This window comes from Sprattus sprattus (assembly GCF_963457725.1).
Source record: "Sprattus sprattus genome assembly, chromosome: 10".
NCBI classification, from domain to species: domain Eukaryota; kingdom Metazoa; phylum Chordata; class Actinopteri; order Clupeiformes; family Clupeidae; genus Sprattus; species Sprattus sprattus.
The window spans coordinates 14776303-14790644 of NC_137908.1; the positions used below are offsets into that span (position 1 = coordinate 14776303).

At 40.5% G+C, this 14342-nt stretch overlaps 1 protein-coding gene across 1 annotated transcript in view; it reads right to left on the reverse strand.

Moving 5' to 3' along the window:
* Positions 1 to 8755: 8755 nt before the first annotated feature.
* atp2b4 (ATPase plasma membrane Ca2+ transporting 4) overlaps positions 8756 to 14342 on the reverse strand; it is a 55386-nt gene continuing 49799 nt past the window's right edge. The window contains exon 21 of the mRNA XM_080846254.1: positions 8756 to 11436. Within this exon, the coding sequence (XP_080702380.1) occupies positions 11227 to 11436 (210 nt within the window). The 3' untranslated portion in view covers positions 8756 to 11226. The remainder of the gene's footprint in view (positions 11437 to 14342) is intronic.

Below are 14342 nucleotides of genomic sequence, written 5' to 3' on the forward strand. Positions count from 1 at the left end.
ACTACAAGAAAAGGAGAGAAAGAGTAAAAGAGGTGGGATTAAAAAAAGTATTAGGTCACGCCCACTGAACTACTATAGGTGGACTGAGCTGCGTTGAATTTAAACGTACGTGTACTGTTCGAAGTTTACGTAGACATTCAAAGCGGGACAGAAAGTCAATCTCAAAAATGAATTCGGTAAATGTGTCCTTGCTGAGCACAAACAAACTGGAACGCTGATGTTTTAGCCCAACTTCTTTCTCTCTCTCTGACTGATCGTCTTGCAGATGTAGGCTATGTAAAAATGAGTGCGGCTCTGTCTTGCCCAAGGAATTTTTTTTTTCACCCAGTGGCTTGTATTTTTGATTAAAGCAGTATTTAGGCTTATTTCTTACCTTTATACGGCTACATTAACTGGGACAAACTTTTATATCTTGTCTAAATATGAAGACCTGTCGTGGCACAGATCAGTACAATTCAGAATTTCTCCATATTTAATAAATGTATCATGTTTCTATTAAGTTTATAGTATGAATTTAGGTTCAGTGCTTCCTACTTTTGGCAAACATTCAAATGTCTTGAACTTGATGGCTGTAATATAGCATAACACTAGTACAGCATGTTAACCAGGGACACCAGGGGATTACCTGTTCAGTCAAACAATTGGTATTGATTCTAGGTTCTGTACCACAGACAACCTAAACACATGCAGATTGGACAAAATAGGATACCTTGACACAATACAGACATTGATTGTTCACAAAGATGCTAGCTAACAGAGGGCCTTTCAATTCAATACAAGGATTAACATGATAACAGTAATGCACAGTAACACTAGATCCAAAACTGAACACTTAAACACATCACAAGACATTCACACTAAACAGGAGAGAACACACTGAATTCTGGGAACTACACAATGACATACACAAACACATAAGCTGTGTTACCCCCTGCACACTATATTGGTCCAGTGTTGGTATTGAGAATAGGCCTACTGTTAGGTTTTGTACTTCAAGAGCTTGTGTACCTGGTCCTATTATTATTCCCTTAAGGATTTCACTGTTATTTGAGCAGCCCAATTCAGCCGAAATCATTCTTTTCCCTGGTCTTGAAATAGCTTCTAGTACTACTTGTTACTCTTTCCTTTTAAGGTTAAAGGGTCTAAATAGCATAGTTGAGTAGAAGACAGTGCTCCCACGAAAATATCATGAGATCATTGGTTTGTTTGTAAGTGTCAATGACATGAAGAACAAGTTAATTGAAACATTGGTTGCTTTCCTCTGAGTGCATTTTAATGCAAATATACCTTTTGTGCATACGCTGTGGATCTGAGTGCAGAGATGCATGCATGTGGGTGTCTTTTGCTAATCTGGATTATTGTTAGCACTGCAATTCCATTCCAAGTTTTCAAATGTGAATGTGAGAGTTGTCTCAACCTTGAACTGACTTGCTCTCAAAGAAGCAAAGCTTTAGTGAGTGCCACCCTAAGCGACTGAGATAGCCTGACTGAGTGCGGCACTTGAAAAGGGTTGAAAAGCATGTAGATTCTGTGAAGATAGAGGACAATATGTGCTGTTTGTACTGCATTTGGTTACTGCCAGAGAAAAATGGTAGCCTACTGTGTGTTTTTACAGTACACTGTTTCAGAATGGATGTAATACTGTCCCAGCTATAAAAGGGGACCACATCATTGTGTCCTATGTGTTCAACTAGTTAACATGGTTTACATACACCTTGAAATTGCCTACCTTTACTTTTTCTTTTTTGACAGTTTAGAAAGGGAATCCCTTAAGAAATTCAAACCTATAAGATTAGTTGTACATCATGTAGGTAAATTAAACCTGATTTCACAATGTATTGTCAGGCTCCCTCTAGTGGCTTGCTTTGTCATCCCCACTGAATCCTGAAGGTCTTTTGACTAGACTCAGGCCAGCTGCTTCATTACTCAGCATTGTGGAGCTCGCCAGACCTGTGTCTGAGACCCCATGACCATGCAATACATTCTCAGATGTACAGGGGGTGGAGCAGATGGCACAGAGTCCACTTTTCTACTGTCTGACCTGTATGCTGCAGTAGACAAAACAAGACACTGACATTGAACAACCCTTAGGAGGATGCCAACAATATCAGAGGGGCTTCATGAATATGTAACAGTGACACAGTGGGAAGTTGTTCCAGAGCCTTTTATGTAACAACTAATTACACTTTGGATTTATCTCCCCAAAGTTATTCGTGAACACCAATTTGCCACTGAAGAAACGCAATTGAATTTCTGTTAAGCTGTTAATTAGCCAAAATAATATCGTAGCCTAACTTATATTAGTCTAGAACTAGAAACCCATGTTGATGCAGAACCGAGGAGGAAACACCTTTTTCTAAAACAGTTTTAGTTACGTTTTCCACTCAAACCCATTATTCTGATTGTCATACCGCATTTAAACCTCACACAATCACAATACTGTAGATCGTCAGGTATTCGTCACTATTCACAGTGTAAAAGAATGAAGCTGCAGCTGCTCAACAGGCCTTTACCCAGTTCTCCCACTTTTAATGTTAAAGGCACCCAGTGCAACTTTCGAGGCTTAAAAATAAACATTCAATTTCTAGTCTTTTTTACACGTAGTAAGTTTCAATAACTCCATCTCACCACAAAACGACGTCTCATCTTTGCTCCTTGAATGTCGATATGTAGGCTAATGGTATGGAGTTATTGAAACTTACTACGTGTAAAAAAGACTAGAAATTGAATGTTTATTTTACATTGAATGTTTATATAAATTTGCACTGGGTGCCTTTAAATGAATGTTCCTATCAAAAGAAATGTGACAGGGATATTTCAGTGTTGACTCAAAAACACTACAAAACATTTGACTCATAGAAACATTTTTGGATAACCGTCCATCCGTACTCCTTTCTAACAAGTTAGTTGCAGTTCTTTCATTCAACCACAGCGAGACGCTGTTCAGCAAATGTTAGCTTTTCTCTCATAAAGCAAAAGAAGACATGCTATGCCTATCTAGGCTCATCTAAGTGAATTAAGTTAATTAAGAGACACCTAAACGTGCCTTGTATTATTGGTTAATTCGGTCCCTGCATAGGCGGCACTCATTTGAAATAATAGAATCCGAGATAAACCATTCAGTGCTGCTTATTAGTAACAGCTAATGCTGCATTATGAATTTGTGCTAATTAGCCCACTCACTTGAGCTGCACAGCAGAGGTGTAAACACACTGAATATTCAAATTCCATAATCATGTCCAGCACATTGTCTGTTCTCCTCGCCTTCAAGTAATATGTCGTCCACACAATATTCATCTTCTGTTTGTCTTCCCTCAAAATTATGTGATAAGGCTGCCCTCATAAATAATTCATATGTTTATGTGTTAATCATCACAGGGTGGTTTGCATAGAATACTGGATTTGTGCTTATTTATGTTTTATTGTACCCTACCGTTGTAACATACCTGGGCCTAAGAGATCTAACCATAATCGCTTAATAGCTAATACGTTACTGGTTATTTCTTTTGGGCATATAAGAAAACTCAGAGATATTTCTGAGTAAATACATCTATAAATGATATGTCATCACCAGTGGTAGGTAAAAAGAGAATTCATCACATTAACTTATGATAATGAACAGATGCAGTCCATAAATAAACAAACACTCCATAATCAATGTATTTAAAATCCCAATGGCTTTATTATATTCATATAGATTTGTATATATTGTTTATATCATAACTTTACTTCAATTGCTTGATTATCATTTGTCTCGACAGGACAGAAAGGACAAGGCATTCCACATGATCATATTTTACAAAAAAGTGTAAAGAAATTTAGAATGTGTGCACATCACACCCATACATACACACACACATACATAAACATACATAAACCCATGCATACACACATACATAATACACAAAAAGATTTGTACAAAGTAATAAAATCGGGAGTTTGATGGAAGAACAAGCACATGTAGAGACAGAGTGAAGAAACAAGAGGAGAAAAGAGCAAAAGAACGCTGTACAGAGAACTGATAATAATGAAAGTCTAATTTGATCTATCTGTTGCATAGTTGAAAGCAATCAGAATTCAGAAAGCTGGGTTGTATTTACAAAAGGAACAATGTTATTAAAAGTTCACATATTTGTCAGGAAGAGACACACCCTGTTCTGTTAGTCGTGAAGCATGAGAAAATGAATTTTGGTAGCCAAATATGTCATACAGATAAAGCAGAGTCAGACCCAGGTCTAGCTAACAAATCGTGTTAATGCAGGGGCGAGGAAAGAATAGGCTACTGAAAACGTAAGTGCAGGCAGCAGTGGGAAAACCCAGACAGTCTCATTCTCTCCAATTTAAAATGAAAAGCCATGCCTCAACTGACCCCTATCAAATGCAAGTGCAACCAGGATGTGAAAATTCAACTCTAGTCAACTTATTGTAAAACAAATATCCCCAATGACCATGATTATGACATCTATCATTCAGTAAACTTTTTTAGGTTTTTTGTAAACAATTCACCTCCTCTGCCTCAAGTAGGTAGCCCTTGAAAACATGCTTTTGTACAGGGACTACTGCACAGACTCAGGGACAGAAATGGGGCTATCACAGGAATAGGAAGATATACAAAGCATTATCTGTCTGCACAGCAAATATCTGTCTGCACAGTGAATCAATGGGAAAGAAAAGCAAGAAGACCAATTTAGCCTAATGCAAAATGGGGCCAGTACAAGAAATGCTTTTGTAAGGATGCATAGCTTTCACAAGGTGTCTCTTCTATGGTCCAGACCATGACCATCAAGTAGCTTAGCATAAAACCAGGTTACTTAAGTTAAAATAAGACTACCAAGACATTCCAAAGCATATTTACGTGTTAAGCAGCTGCAGTAAAGCATCATTCAGTGCTTGAGTTCTCCAAAGATCTATGCATCTAAGATTACGCCACTACACTAAGAACCTGTGAGTCTCAGACAACATGTCCATGTTGAATGTGCTGTATTGACATTACCCATAGGAGAGCACATTACAGAACTGCAAGAATGGTTCAATGCAGACCAAAGACACTATGCAATACAAATGAGAATCGTCATCGCCACAATGGAATGAATCTGCCAGTACAGTCAGTAGGTGAATGTAACATAGAAACACATTCAGCTCTTAGAGAGAGTTCCATTTGACACATGATCCAGCCTCAGCTCTAAGCTGGGTTGGGGTGGGGGTATGGCTTTGATGTAGCTAGAGGCAGTGCTGGATGGGTGGGGTGGGATGACTGGAGGATGACGTTAGTCAGCCCTTCTGAGGGTGCTGCCCTTCGGTCTTCAGTAAAGCTGTGTTTTCATGACAAGAGGACAATAAAAGTGTTGACATTTAATTTTAATATATATGTCTACTCTTTATCTGACTATTTAGAAGTCGTATAAAGTAATTGCAGACCAAAAATATAGTGGTAGCTTTTCAGTCATCATAACTATGTCCACCTCTCTAACATCTTTATGAAGAGAGTTGTTTTGTCATGGTCAGTAAATCCTATTACATGTTAAGTTCTGTCCATGAAATGACACATTCAGCAATGTTGACTGTACTTGCACTTATGGTTGTCTGTATTTCAAGTATGATACTCGTTTCTCACTACCCAGTCTCCTCTGCATCTTGTTGGGATCTGAAGATTCGGTTTCATATTTCTGATCCAATTACCCATCCCTGGTCTCCACTACAAGACAGGAATAGCTCATATTAGAAGCAATAGGATGAGACCATAAAACTAAAGTCATTAGGATGTTGGTATTACATAGACCGAAAAGCCCATGAGTAAGTCGATTTCCTGATCTTTCAGCAACGACCATGGCAATACTAGGATTATTTTCCAGACTGCCCTCATCCATATTTACAGGGCACTCATCCGAATCAGACTAAGTTACTTGTGTAATAACGTGAGCTGAAAACATGAGCTCATCCGATTTGCAGCATATTCACAGAGAAATGTTCTGTTTCCTATCTTTAGGCACATCTGACCTCACCACATCCTTGTTAAACTGAGTCCAAACTGCCAGTGGACAGTCGGCCCTATAATCACAGGCAGTTTTCTTTGTCAACTGACAGGTGACACACGGTCAGCTAGGTCTCCGTGAAAGATGGAAGGGAGATGAAGAAGTGACAAAAGAGCATAGCTGAATTTTACTGAAGATGAATGAGATTTCTTTTTTTCAGCTAGAAGGGCAAAAGAATAAATGACATGAGCTAAACATTTAGAAAACAACTTTTATGGGCAACCACACAGAAGGGCATACATACAGAAAGGGGGCACTTAAGAGATATATCTTTGACTGAGACGTAGTCCATCCTTCGAATGGCTTTAGCCTACATGCATTTCTTAGAATGTAGTGAGACACACATGACTACAAATCAAACAGAGTGTGATGTCTGTGTAATATACAATGGTTAACCAGCAGGATATGAATGGACTGAAGTATCACTTGCTTTCTTGGCAACGGTGTACAGGATGAGAGATGAATTTAGGGAGACTGTAGTGATGGAGACAGACTGTTCGTGAAGCTGAGGGGAATGTGGAGTGTTCTATTTGCAAGGAAACTAGATCACTTGCAGTTCAAGCTGAATCAAAATATTTTAAAGTTGAGATGCTATTTTTTAGTTGAATCTGGCAATGGTCAAACTGTTGCATAGCCCATATACATGTCCCAACTGATCTATAGCCAGGATATCAGAATCAAGGCAAGTGAATGTTGTAAGTTATTCACTGTGGGTGACTGGAATGGTTTCAAAAAGCAGCAACTTCTGTACTGTTAATCTAACAAAACTAGCATGTAACGAATGAAAGTTCAGCTAAAGAAATCTGGGAAATCCTGCAAAATAATTTGTTGACACTTGGAACAGGGAACATGCATTGAATATGATGACAGACAATACATAGTCTGTATCTCAAATAGAAATGGATGGTGGGCAATGACGGACAAAGTTATATTTTTACTTTCCATGTTGTGTGCAACCCCAGGGCTGATTGTGAATTCATGAGAAGTCAGCACTGGCATGTTTACACCTACATAACAACCTTAACAATTAGGAAGATTTAGGGTAACATTTGCAGCTATTGCAATATTGTCAGAGTGGGTCTCTTCTCATACAAATATGTAAAACATAGATAAACTGAAACAAATCCAGATGTCTTGTGTGTGTGTGTGTGTGTGTGTTTGTCTGTGAGCAAGATAGAGATAGATAGATAGATAGATAGACAGACAGATAGATAAATAGAGAGAGAGAGAGAGAGAGAGAGAGAGAGAGGGGGAGACAGAGCGAGATATAGAGATAGAAAGAGTAAGTATGTGTTAAAGAAAGTAGCAGATGGATATTAAGGAGGAAGAAAACGGGGAAATATCATTCCATACATAAACATGCAGAACATTGAACACATATACTGAACAGTAAGCATTTTTTTCTCTCAGCACAGCATGGCTTAGGCTACACAGGACACAAAATACCAATCGCACCAGGTTGTACATATTGCTTTGAACCACCAATTTGTTTATAATTCATGCATGCCACATAGATGCTATTATGCTTATACAAAAATAACACCAGTGCTTATTATAACTGTCATCATATGAGTCACAGAATGTAATGTTCTGTTGTCTTTTCCCATTTTCCCACACCGATCCATGATACAGCATGAGCTCTTGGCAAAAATAAATAAGTGGTTGTCACTTACACCTGTGATATTCCAGTTTAAACCCTATTTTATTTACAATTGAGTTGTAACCTCTCCAAACCTCAGATGTAAGCAGAGCCTTTCATTTTGGATGGTTCGACAAACAATGTCGCTTTGCAGTTGCACAACATCTTAAGGGACATCAAATTGAAGCTCACGGCAGAATACAGAACCAATATACAGGGCCAAACGTATGCAATACCATCAGCAATTTTGTTTCAGAGGTATCAAAATAAAAATGGTAAAAAAAAATCAGGTACTTAATTTGAACTGGCCAATGTTTGACCAACACAACAATGATTCACCTCCTTTGTATAGTTGTGCCCCGGGTAGACAAAGCATTTCCTTCACATACCACTGCGACAGAAGTAATTAATAAGTCTGAGGAAACATTAGGATAAGAGCAATCTCAGAAACACAGAAAACAACTGCAATCCAGGCTCATATGGGATAACTAGTTGGAGTGTAGAAACAATCAGTGATTGACTGTAATAAAGGGATTAAATAAGAGGCAATTGTATAAAACTTTGGCAGGGCTGTAAAGCTTGACTGAATAACATTTTTACAGAGAGTAGATTTACCTTCCTATATGTCAATATTCATTGGATGCTGACTATGAATAATACTAAGATTGAGTTGAGAAGTTAACAGAATTACAAAGAAAACAATTAAACGCAGCATAGAAATTATACAGACAAACAGTTTTCAAAAAAGCATTACAGAATAGATGTTGGTCCAATAGAAACAATTTATATGGGAACGTCATTTTCCTTTCGTACAAATTCAAGTCTTCTCAAATCTGAAGTGTCTGATGGTTTTTAAAAATATATATACGTCTATATGCTAAAAATCTTTTTTGGAAGAGAAAATTTTAACTTAAAATCAATTAATTACTGCAGTCAATGACGAGCACCACTCATTCATAAAATAAATTAAACCTGTTGTCAGATCAAGCAATAAGAAAGGAAACACCAATGAAAATACATACTTTATATATATAAAAAAACCATTGTCATACATTTGTGTTCTATTAAGTCAACTGGATCTTGTACGAAACGTTTTGATGAGGGAGTAGGAAAGTTAAGTTGCAATGATAATCGCTTTCAATGAACAACAGTTTGAGGCAAAGTGGACATTTCTAAAAGCTAGACCATTACGCTTCTTAGTCTAGGCGGACCAATCACGTGGCTTTCAGTGGTAAACATCATTTATTTTTAATTGGCCATGAAATTCAAGAATAATTCAAAGCATCGTTCATTAATGGCTTTGATAAAACATGACGAGGATGGACTTCTTTTTTTGTGTTTTTTTTTGCTCACTCCGCTAATGTCATCAGGTTTACCAGCGTACACACCTACATTTATATATTTTACTAAATATTAAAAAAGTACTAGTGTAAATATAAAAGCCACGAGCAGTGGTTTAAAAAAGGAACAATACACTGAGTTCAATATGAAAGTCGTGCAGGAGGCCTCTCCCTCACAGCCTAAGTCACTGTGGGAACAGAGGCAAAGGAAACAACCAGTAGGTAGGGGAAGCCCAGGTGTTTTCAAATGCAGCTGACTTTGATCCCATTCACATGGAAGTGATCTCCTTCATTTTTTTTCCTCTTTTCATTCGGCAGTGACTTAGTTTTTTTTTGGTCGGAAATAAACAGCCACCCCTAAAATATGGCTCTGAGAAGTAGAAACATGCAGTCGACAATTCTGCACAACCCAGATATGAAAATAAGGTTCAAATATGGCAGTACTCAATTATTAGTAACAAAATATGCGTCTATGCTATGGAAGTCTATTTTTTTCTTAATTACTCCCTTCATTCCACGAAGAAGAAGAAAAACAAACAAGTATGAAGCCTTTGCCAACTCTGAAAAATAAATTACACAAAAGGGAATTCCTCCACCTACTCTTTTTTTTTTTTTGCGATGACTTGCCTACGAAGAAGGATCCCTTTCACATACATTTTTGTTTTGGAGCCCCTGATCACAACTAACAATCTGGCTGGACAACAGGTATTTTCAGAACAGAAGGATTTCACAGACGCAGATTAAGAAAGCCGGGATGTGACAGGAGAACTGCGACTCTTAAAGGAATACTCCACAGAATGCACCCTTAAGCTAATACCAGGAGGAAGTTAGAGTTTCAGGGGTCCACCTGTGTGTTCACAAGTGTTAATGATTAGTCAGAAACCCAATATGGATATTATGGTGTGTAAATATTACAGCACTGACAGTTGTGTAGCCCATGACTTTCCTACACGTAATACACATAATTTCTAATATGCTATGGATGCATGCATTCCACACAGTCAGTGTCTCTCTCTCTCTCTCTCTCGCTCTCTCTCGCTCTCTCTCGCTCTCTCTCGCTCTCTCTCGCTCTCGCTCTCTCTCTCACACACACACACACACACACACACACACACACACATAAACAGATAGGATGCGGCCCACTGATTTGTGGATATCTATCAAACCTCATCAGCACATTTTGTAGTTTCATGGACCTGTGCATGGAAGTACAACGACAATCAATTAAGAGGTGTGTCTGTGGGTATCGATGCCTAAAGCCATTAGAACTTCAACCGAAAACACCCACACTCCCATGGTGTTGTGCAGGCGTTCGTTTTGAAAGCCTCACCTTCAGGCTTTGGGCGTCGGTGCTGTTCAGTTTCAGGAGAGAGCAGAGTAATGATAATGGTCACACACTGAGTTTTTTTTTTTTTTTTTAGTAAAGTAATGAAGTAAAACCATGGAATTGATGACGTTTTCCTTTAAAAGTGCAGAATGTGTTTAACAAGGCCAAGCCTATATTGTATCCACACCACAAACTGAAACTCAACATCAATTTAAAAACTGCCCAGTAACAGCGATAAAAAAAAACTGAGTAAAATATCTGTTCCTGTGCACGGCCCGGAGGTTTCAGACAATCCTGTTCAAATGGCCCTCACAAGTGAAATCACAGAAGCATCTCACCCATCCATGTGCACATACATGCACATACATACACACACTTTCATTAGTAAGTGTTTAAGGATGCTTATGGAATATATGTTTACAAAACAAACAACAACAACAAACAAACAGAAAAACAAAACAAAACTGAAAGACATGTTTAACCTTTTTTTGTTTTTTTTTAAGGAAAGAACATGTTAGCTCTAAAGCATTACAGACAAGCCTAGCGAAAACATAACTGGGGGAATTAAAGGGAGGATATGTCGGTCAAAAGGGACCACAGGCCTGCTGGTCTGTAGCCTTCTGGTTGGAGGGTTTCTGCTGTGCTGTCTGTACATGGATGTAGTAACGGCGTGCAAACACCAGAGGGCAGTAGTGAGGTGGAGAAAGAGAGAGGGAGCCTGTGCCCTGATCTGAGGAGAAGGCTGGGGTTCGGGCGGTGGTTATTGTGTGTCAGGAGAACAGACGGTCAGTCCATCGTTTAGGCTGTGACACGGAACTGCAGCGAGGTGGGGGAGTCCGGCAGTGCTCTGTTTTAATGGAGGTGGTCCCAGTTTGTGCGGAATGCTGGTCACTCTGTGCTGGGGGCGGGCTGGATGGACTGGGAGGAGCAGGCCTCTCCCTCCCCCTCCCCCTCCCCCTCCTCGCTGTCATCAATGTCGGGGATCTCAGCCTCCTCCTCAGACATGGGCACATACTCGGGGTGGGAACTGAAATTGTGGATGTTGCTTCTGAATTGAGGCTTCTCCAGGGTGCTACGGAACGCATTCACCACCTTAATCTGCGAGCGAGGGGAGGAGGATGGAGAACAGCAGGGTCCAGGAACGAAACAAATAAAAAAAGGGAGAGAAAGAAGAGAAAGAAGGAATTAATGTCATCCTACAAAATGTGCACTGCAACAGGGTGAGAGAGGATTATGAGGTGATCGGAGTGTACAGTCAGTCCTTTCTAGGCCATCTCAGACGAGCAAATGGGACCCACCAGTGATGGGTAAATGGTGGGAACAGGGACCAACACTTCTCAAAACAGAACACACAACACACAGAATGCAGGCTGGAATCAGGGGCAGGCAGCATATATGAACAGTCACAACCCAAAAACAACAACAAAATCAAACACACAAACCACAAGCAAGGGCAAAACTCAAAAGGATGCACCAACAACAACAACAACAAGACAAACCACGACTCTCTACCCAACCCCAGGCACAAATTCTTCAGAGATGAAACGGGCTGGAGTTGAACTGGCAAGGGGTTGTATGGAGTGGGGTGGTGGAGTGGCAGTCCTTCCACAATAAAAATGCAGTCAGATGAGGGAGAGTTCATGGGAGAGTTGGGAATTCATTTTTTTTGAGGTAGCAACCGGTAAATGAAGGAATGAAAAAAATAAGTGTGTTTATTGGACATGGAGAAACACATACATGCATAACTACACCTCCCCCCACACACACACACACCTACACTGACACACCGACACACACACACACACACACACACACACACACCGACACACACACACACACACCCCACCATTACTAAGACTCCAGGGCTAGGGTCAGTAAAAATGAAAATGCTGTAGCTGGAGTCAAAACCATTTCGTCTAGTATGTAGTGCAGTCAATCATAATTTGAGTTAAAGACTGCCCAGTTTTCTCTGCATGCATCTAATGTCACACACACACACACACACACACACACACACACACACACACAAAAGCACACACTCTAAATGTGTAAGAAGCCAGAACAAAATGTACCCATTATCTTTGGAGTAATCATGGTACACTAAATGTAATCTCCAGTACCATGTCCAGTACCATGTCCTTAAAAAAAAGCTGTCACTTAACAGGGAAAAAGGTGGTGGATCCATGTGTGACAAGAATCTCTTTGAAGAACTCTTGCATGGGTTAATGCATGCAGACCTTAAGCAACCCCCCCCCCCCCCCCCCCTAAGAAACGCATTATACAAGCATAGGGACAAATGCAGAAAAGTAACCCAAGATGCAGGCAGTCAAGCAGTCCCTATAGAAGACAGAGATGGAGATGAGTGGGTGACGGAATAGAGGTAAGGAAAAGGAGAGTGAAGATGAGAAATACAGTGAATCAGTCAGTCATTAGTGAGAGAGAAAAAAAAACTAATATTGAAAGGAAAACAGAGAAAGACAGTGAGAGGCAGAGATCAACACAATGCAATGTCAGACTCTTTGAGAGGGTGGTGGGAGAGAAAGGAAAAAAGGCAGAAAGAAAGAGATAAAGAAAGAGAAAGAAAGAAAGAGAAAGAAAAAAAGAGGAAGAGAAACAAAAAGAGAAAAAGAAAGAAAGGTTGACAGACAGAGATAGAACGGGAGAGGTTATCACAGCAGAGCATACGTATAACAGGAGAGCATATAAGTGCAGCACAGAGCATAGCCAAAGATGCAGAAGTCATGGCAGGATTGGCATTCAGCATCCACTCATGCAGCTTTGTTTTCAGTGTGGCTGAGGGTGGAGTGAGTGGGGTGGGGTGGGGTTGGGTGGGGATGCTTGGAAGAGATGGGGTGTGGAGGGGGGGCCTGGGGGCTGACTGATGTTACTGGCTACGGTGGCCGTCGGTGACCATGTGACTCACTGCCAGCAGTGGAGGAGGAGGCGGCAGAGGCGGGCGCTGCGGCAGAGTTGGCGCAGAGTGTGGAAGAGGAAATCTCTACATGGGTGGGACTAGAAACAGTTTTTGCATCGTTTTGCTGGCTGACCACGGAGGGCTGTCGGCGCAGAGCCGCCCCGGGGACCGGGCCGTGGAATGTGTTAACCACGTCCATCTGCAAAGAATGGGAGGGGGGGGGGGATAGCCCGAAAACAAAGACCAAAAGAAAGAAGGAAACAGACAAACCCAGGAGAGGGGTGGTGAAAAGAAAGAGTGAGAGTGAAAGAGGCAGGGAGAGGGAAAAGAGAAAGAGAGAGAGATCAGGAGGCAGAGGAGACACCGGTTAGAACACATTCTGTTAGTTACTGAAGAAAAAAAAGAAGAGTAAGAATCCATTAGTACATCAGTGGATTTGAGGCAACATGACAGAGGAGAAGACAGCAGGAGAAGGGCTTCTCTAGTGAGAGGGAAAATGCATTTTCAGTGTGAAAAAGGAGAAACCTGTTACAGAAGAGCAGGCCAGGGTCGGCTACGTCGCTCTATTGATTATGTGTCAGTTACTTTGGCATAACAGATGCGCCTGCCACTGCGACACACGCGCACGCATACACACACACCCACACACACACACCCACACACACCCACACCCACACACACCCACACACACCCACACACACACACACACACACACACACACACACACACACACACAAAGGGAATCTGTGTGGATCCAGGGCGGAGGAACAGTGGAGTAGTCTTGCACTATCTTTTGTTATTTAGTCCAATTCTGAAGGGATCAACCTCATGAATGAATAAGCCAAACCTTCTTTACCAGCAGGGCCAACACAGGGAGGGTGGAAAACTAAGGGGGGGGGGACTTCAGAAACCATGGTCAAAACACAAGGTAGAGGACATTCTTTTCTACTCATCAAAGACTAACATCACAAGGTAAAGCATATGTACAGTTACGGAAAAAAGCATTTACTGAATTACAATCATGTGACTGTACAAGCATGTGCAAACAACATTTCAAAATCTGTAACCTGTAAACAGTTCACACAAACAA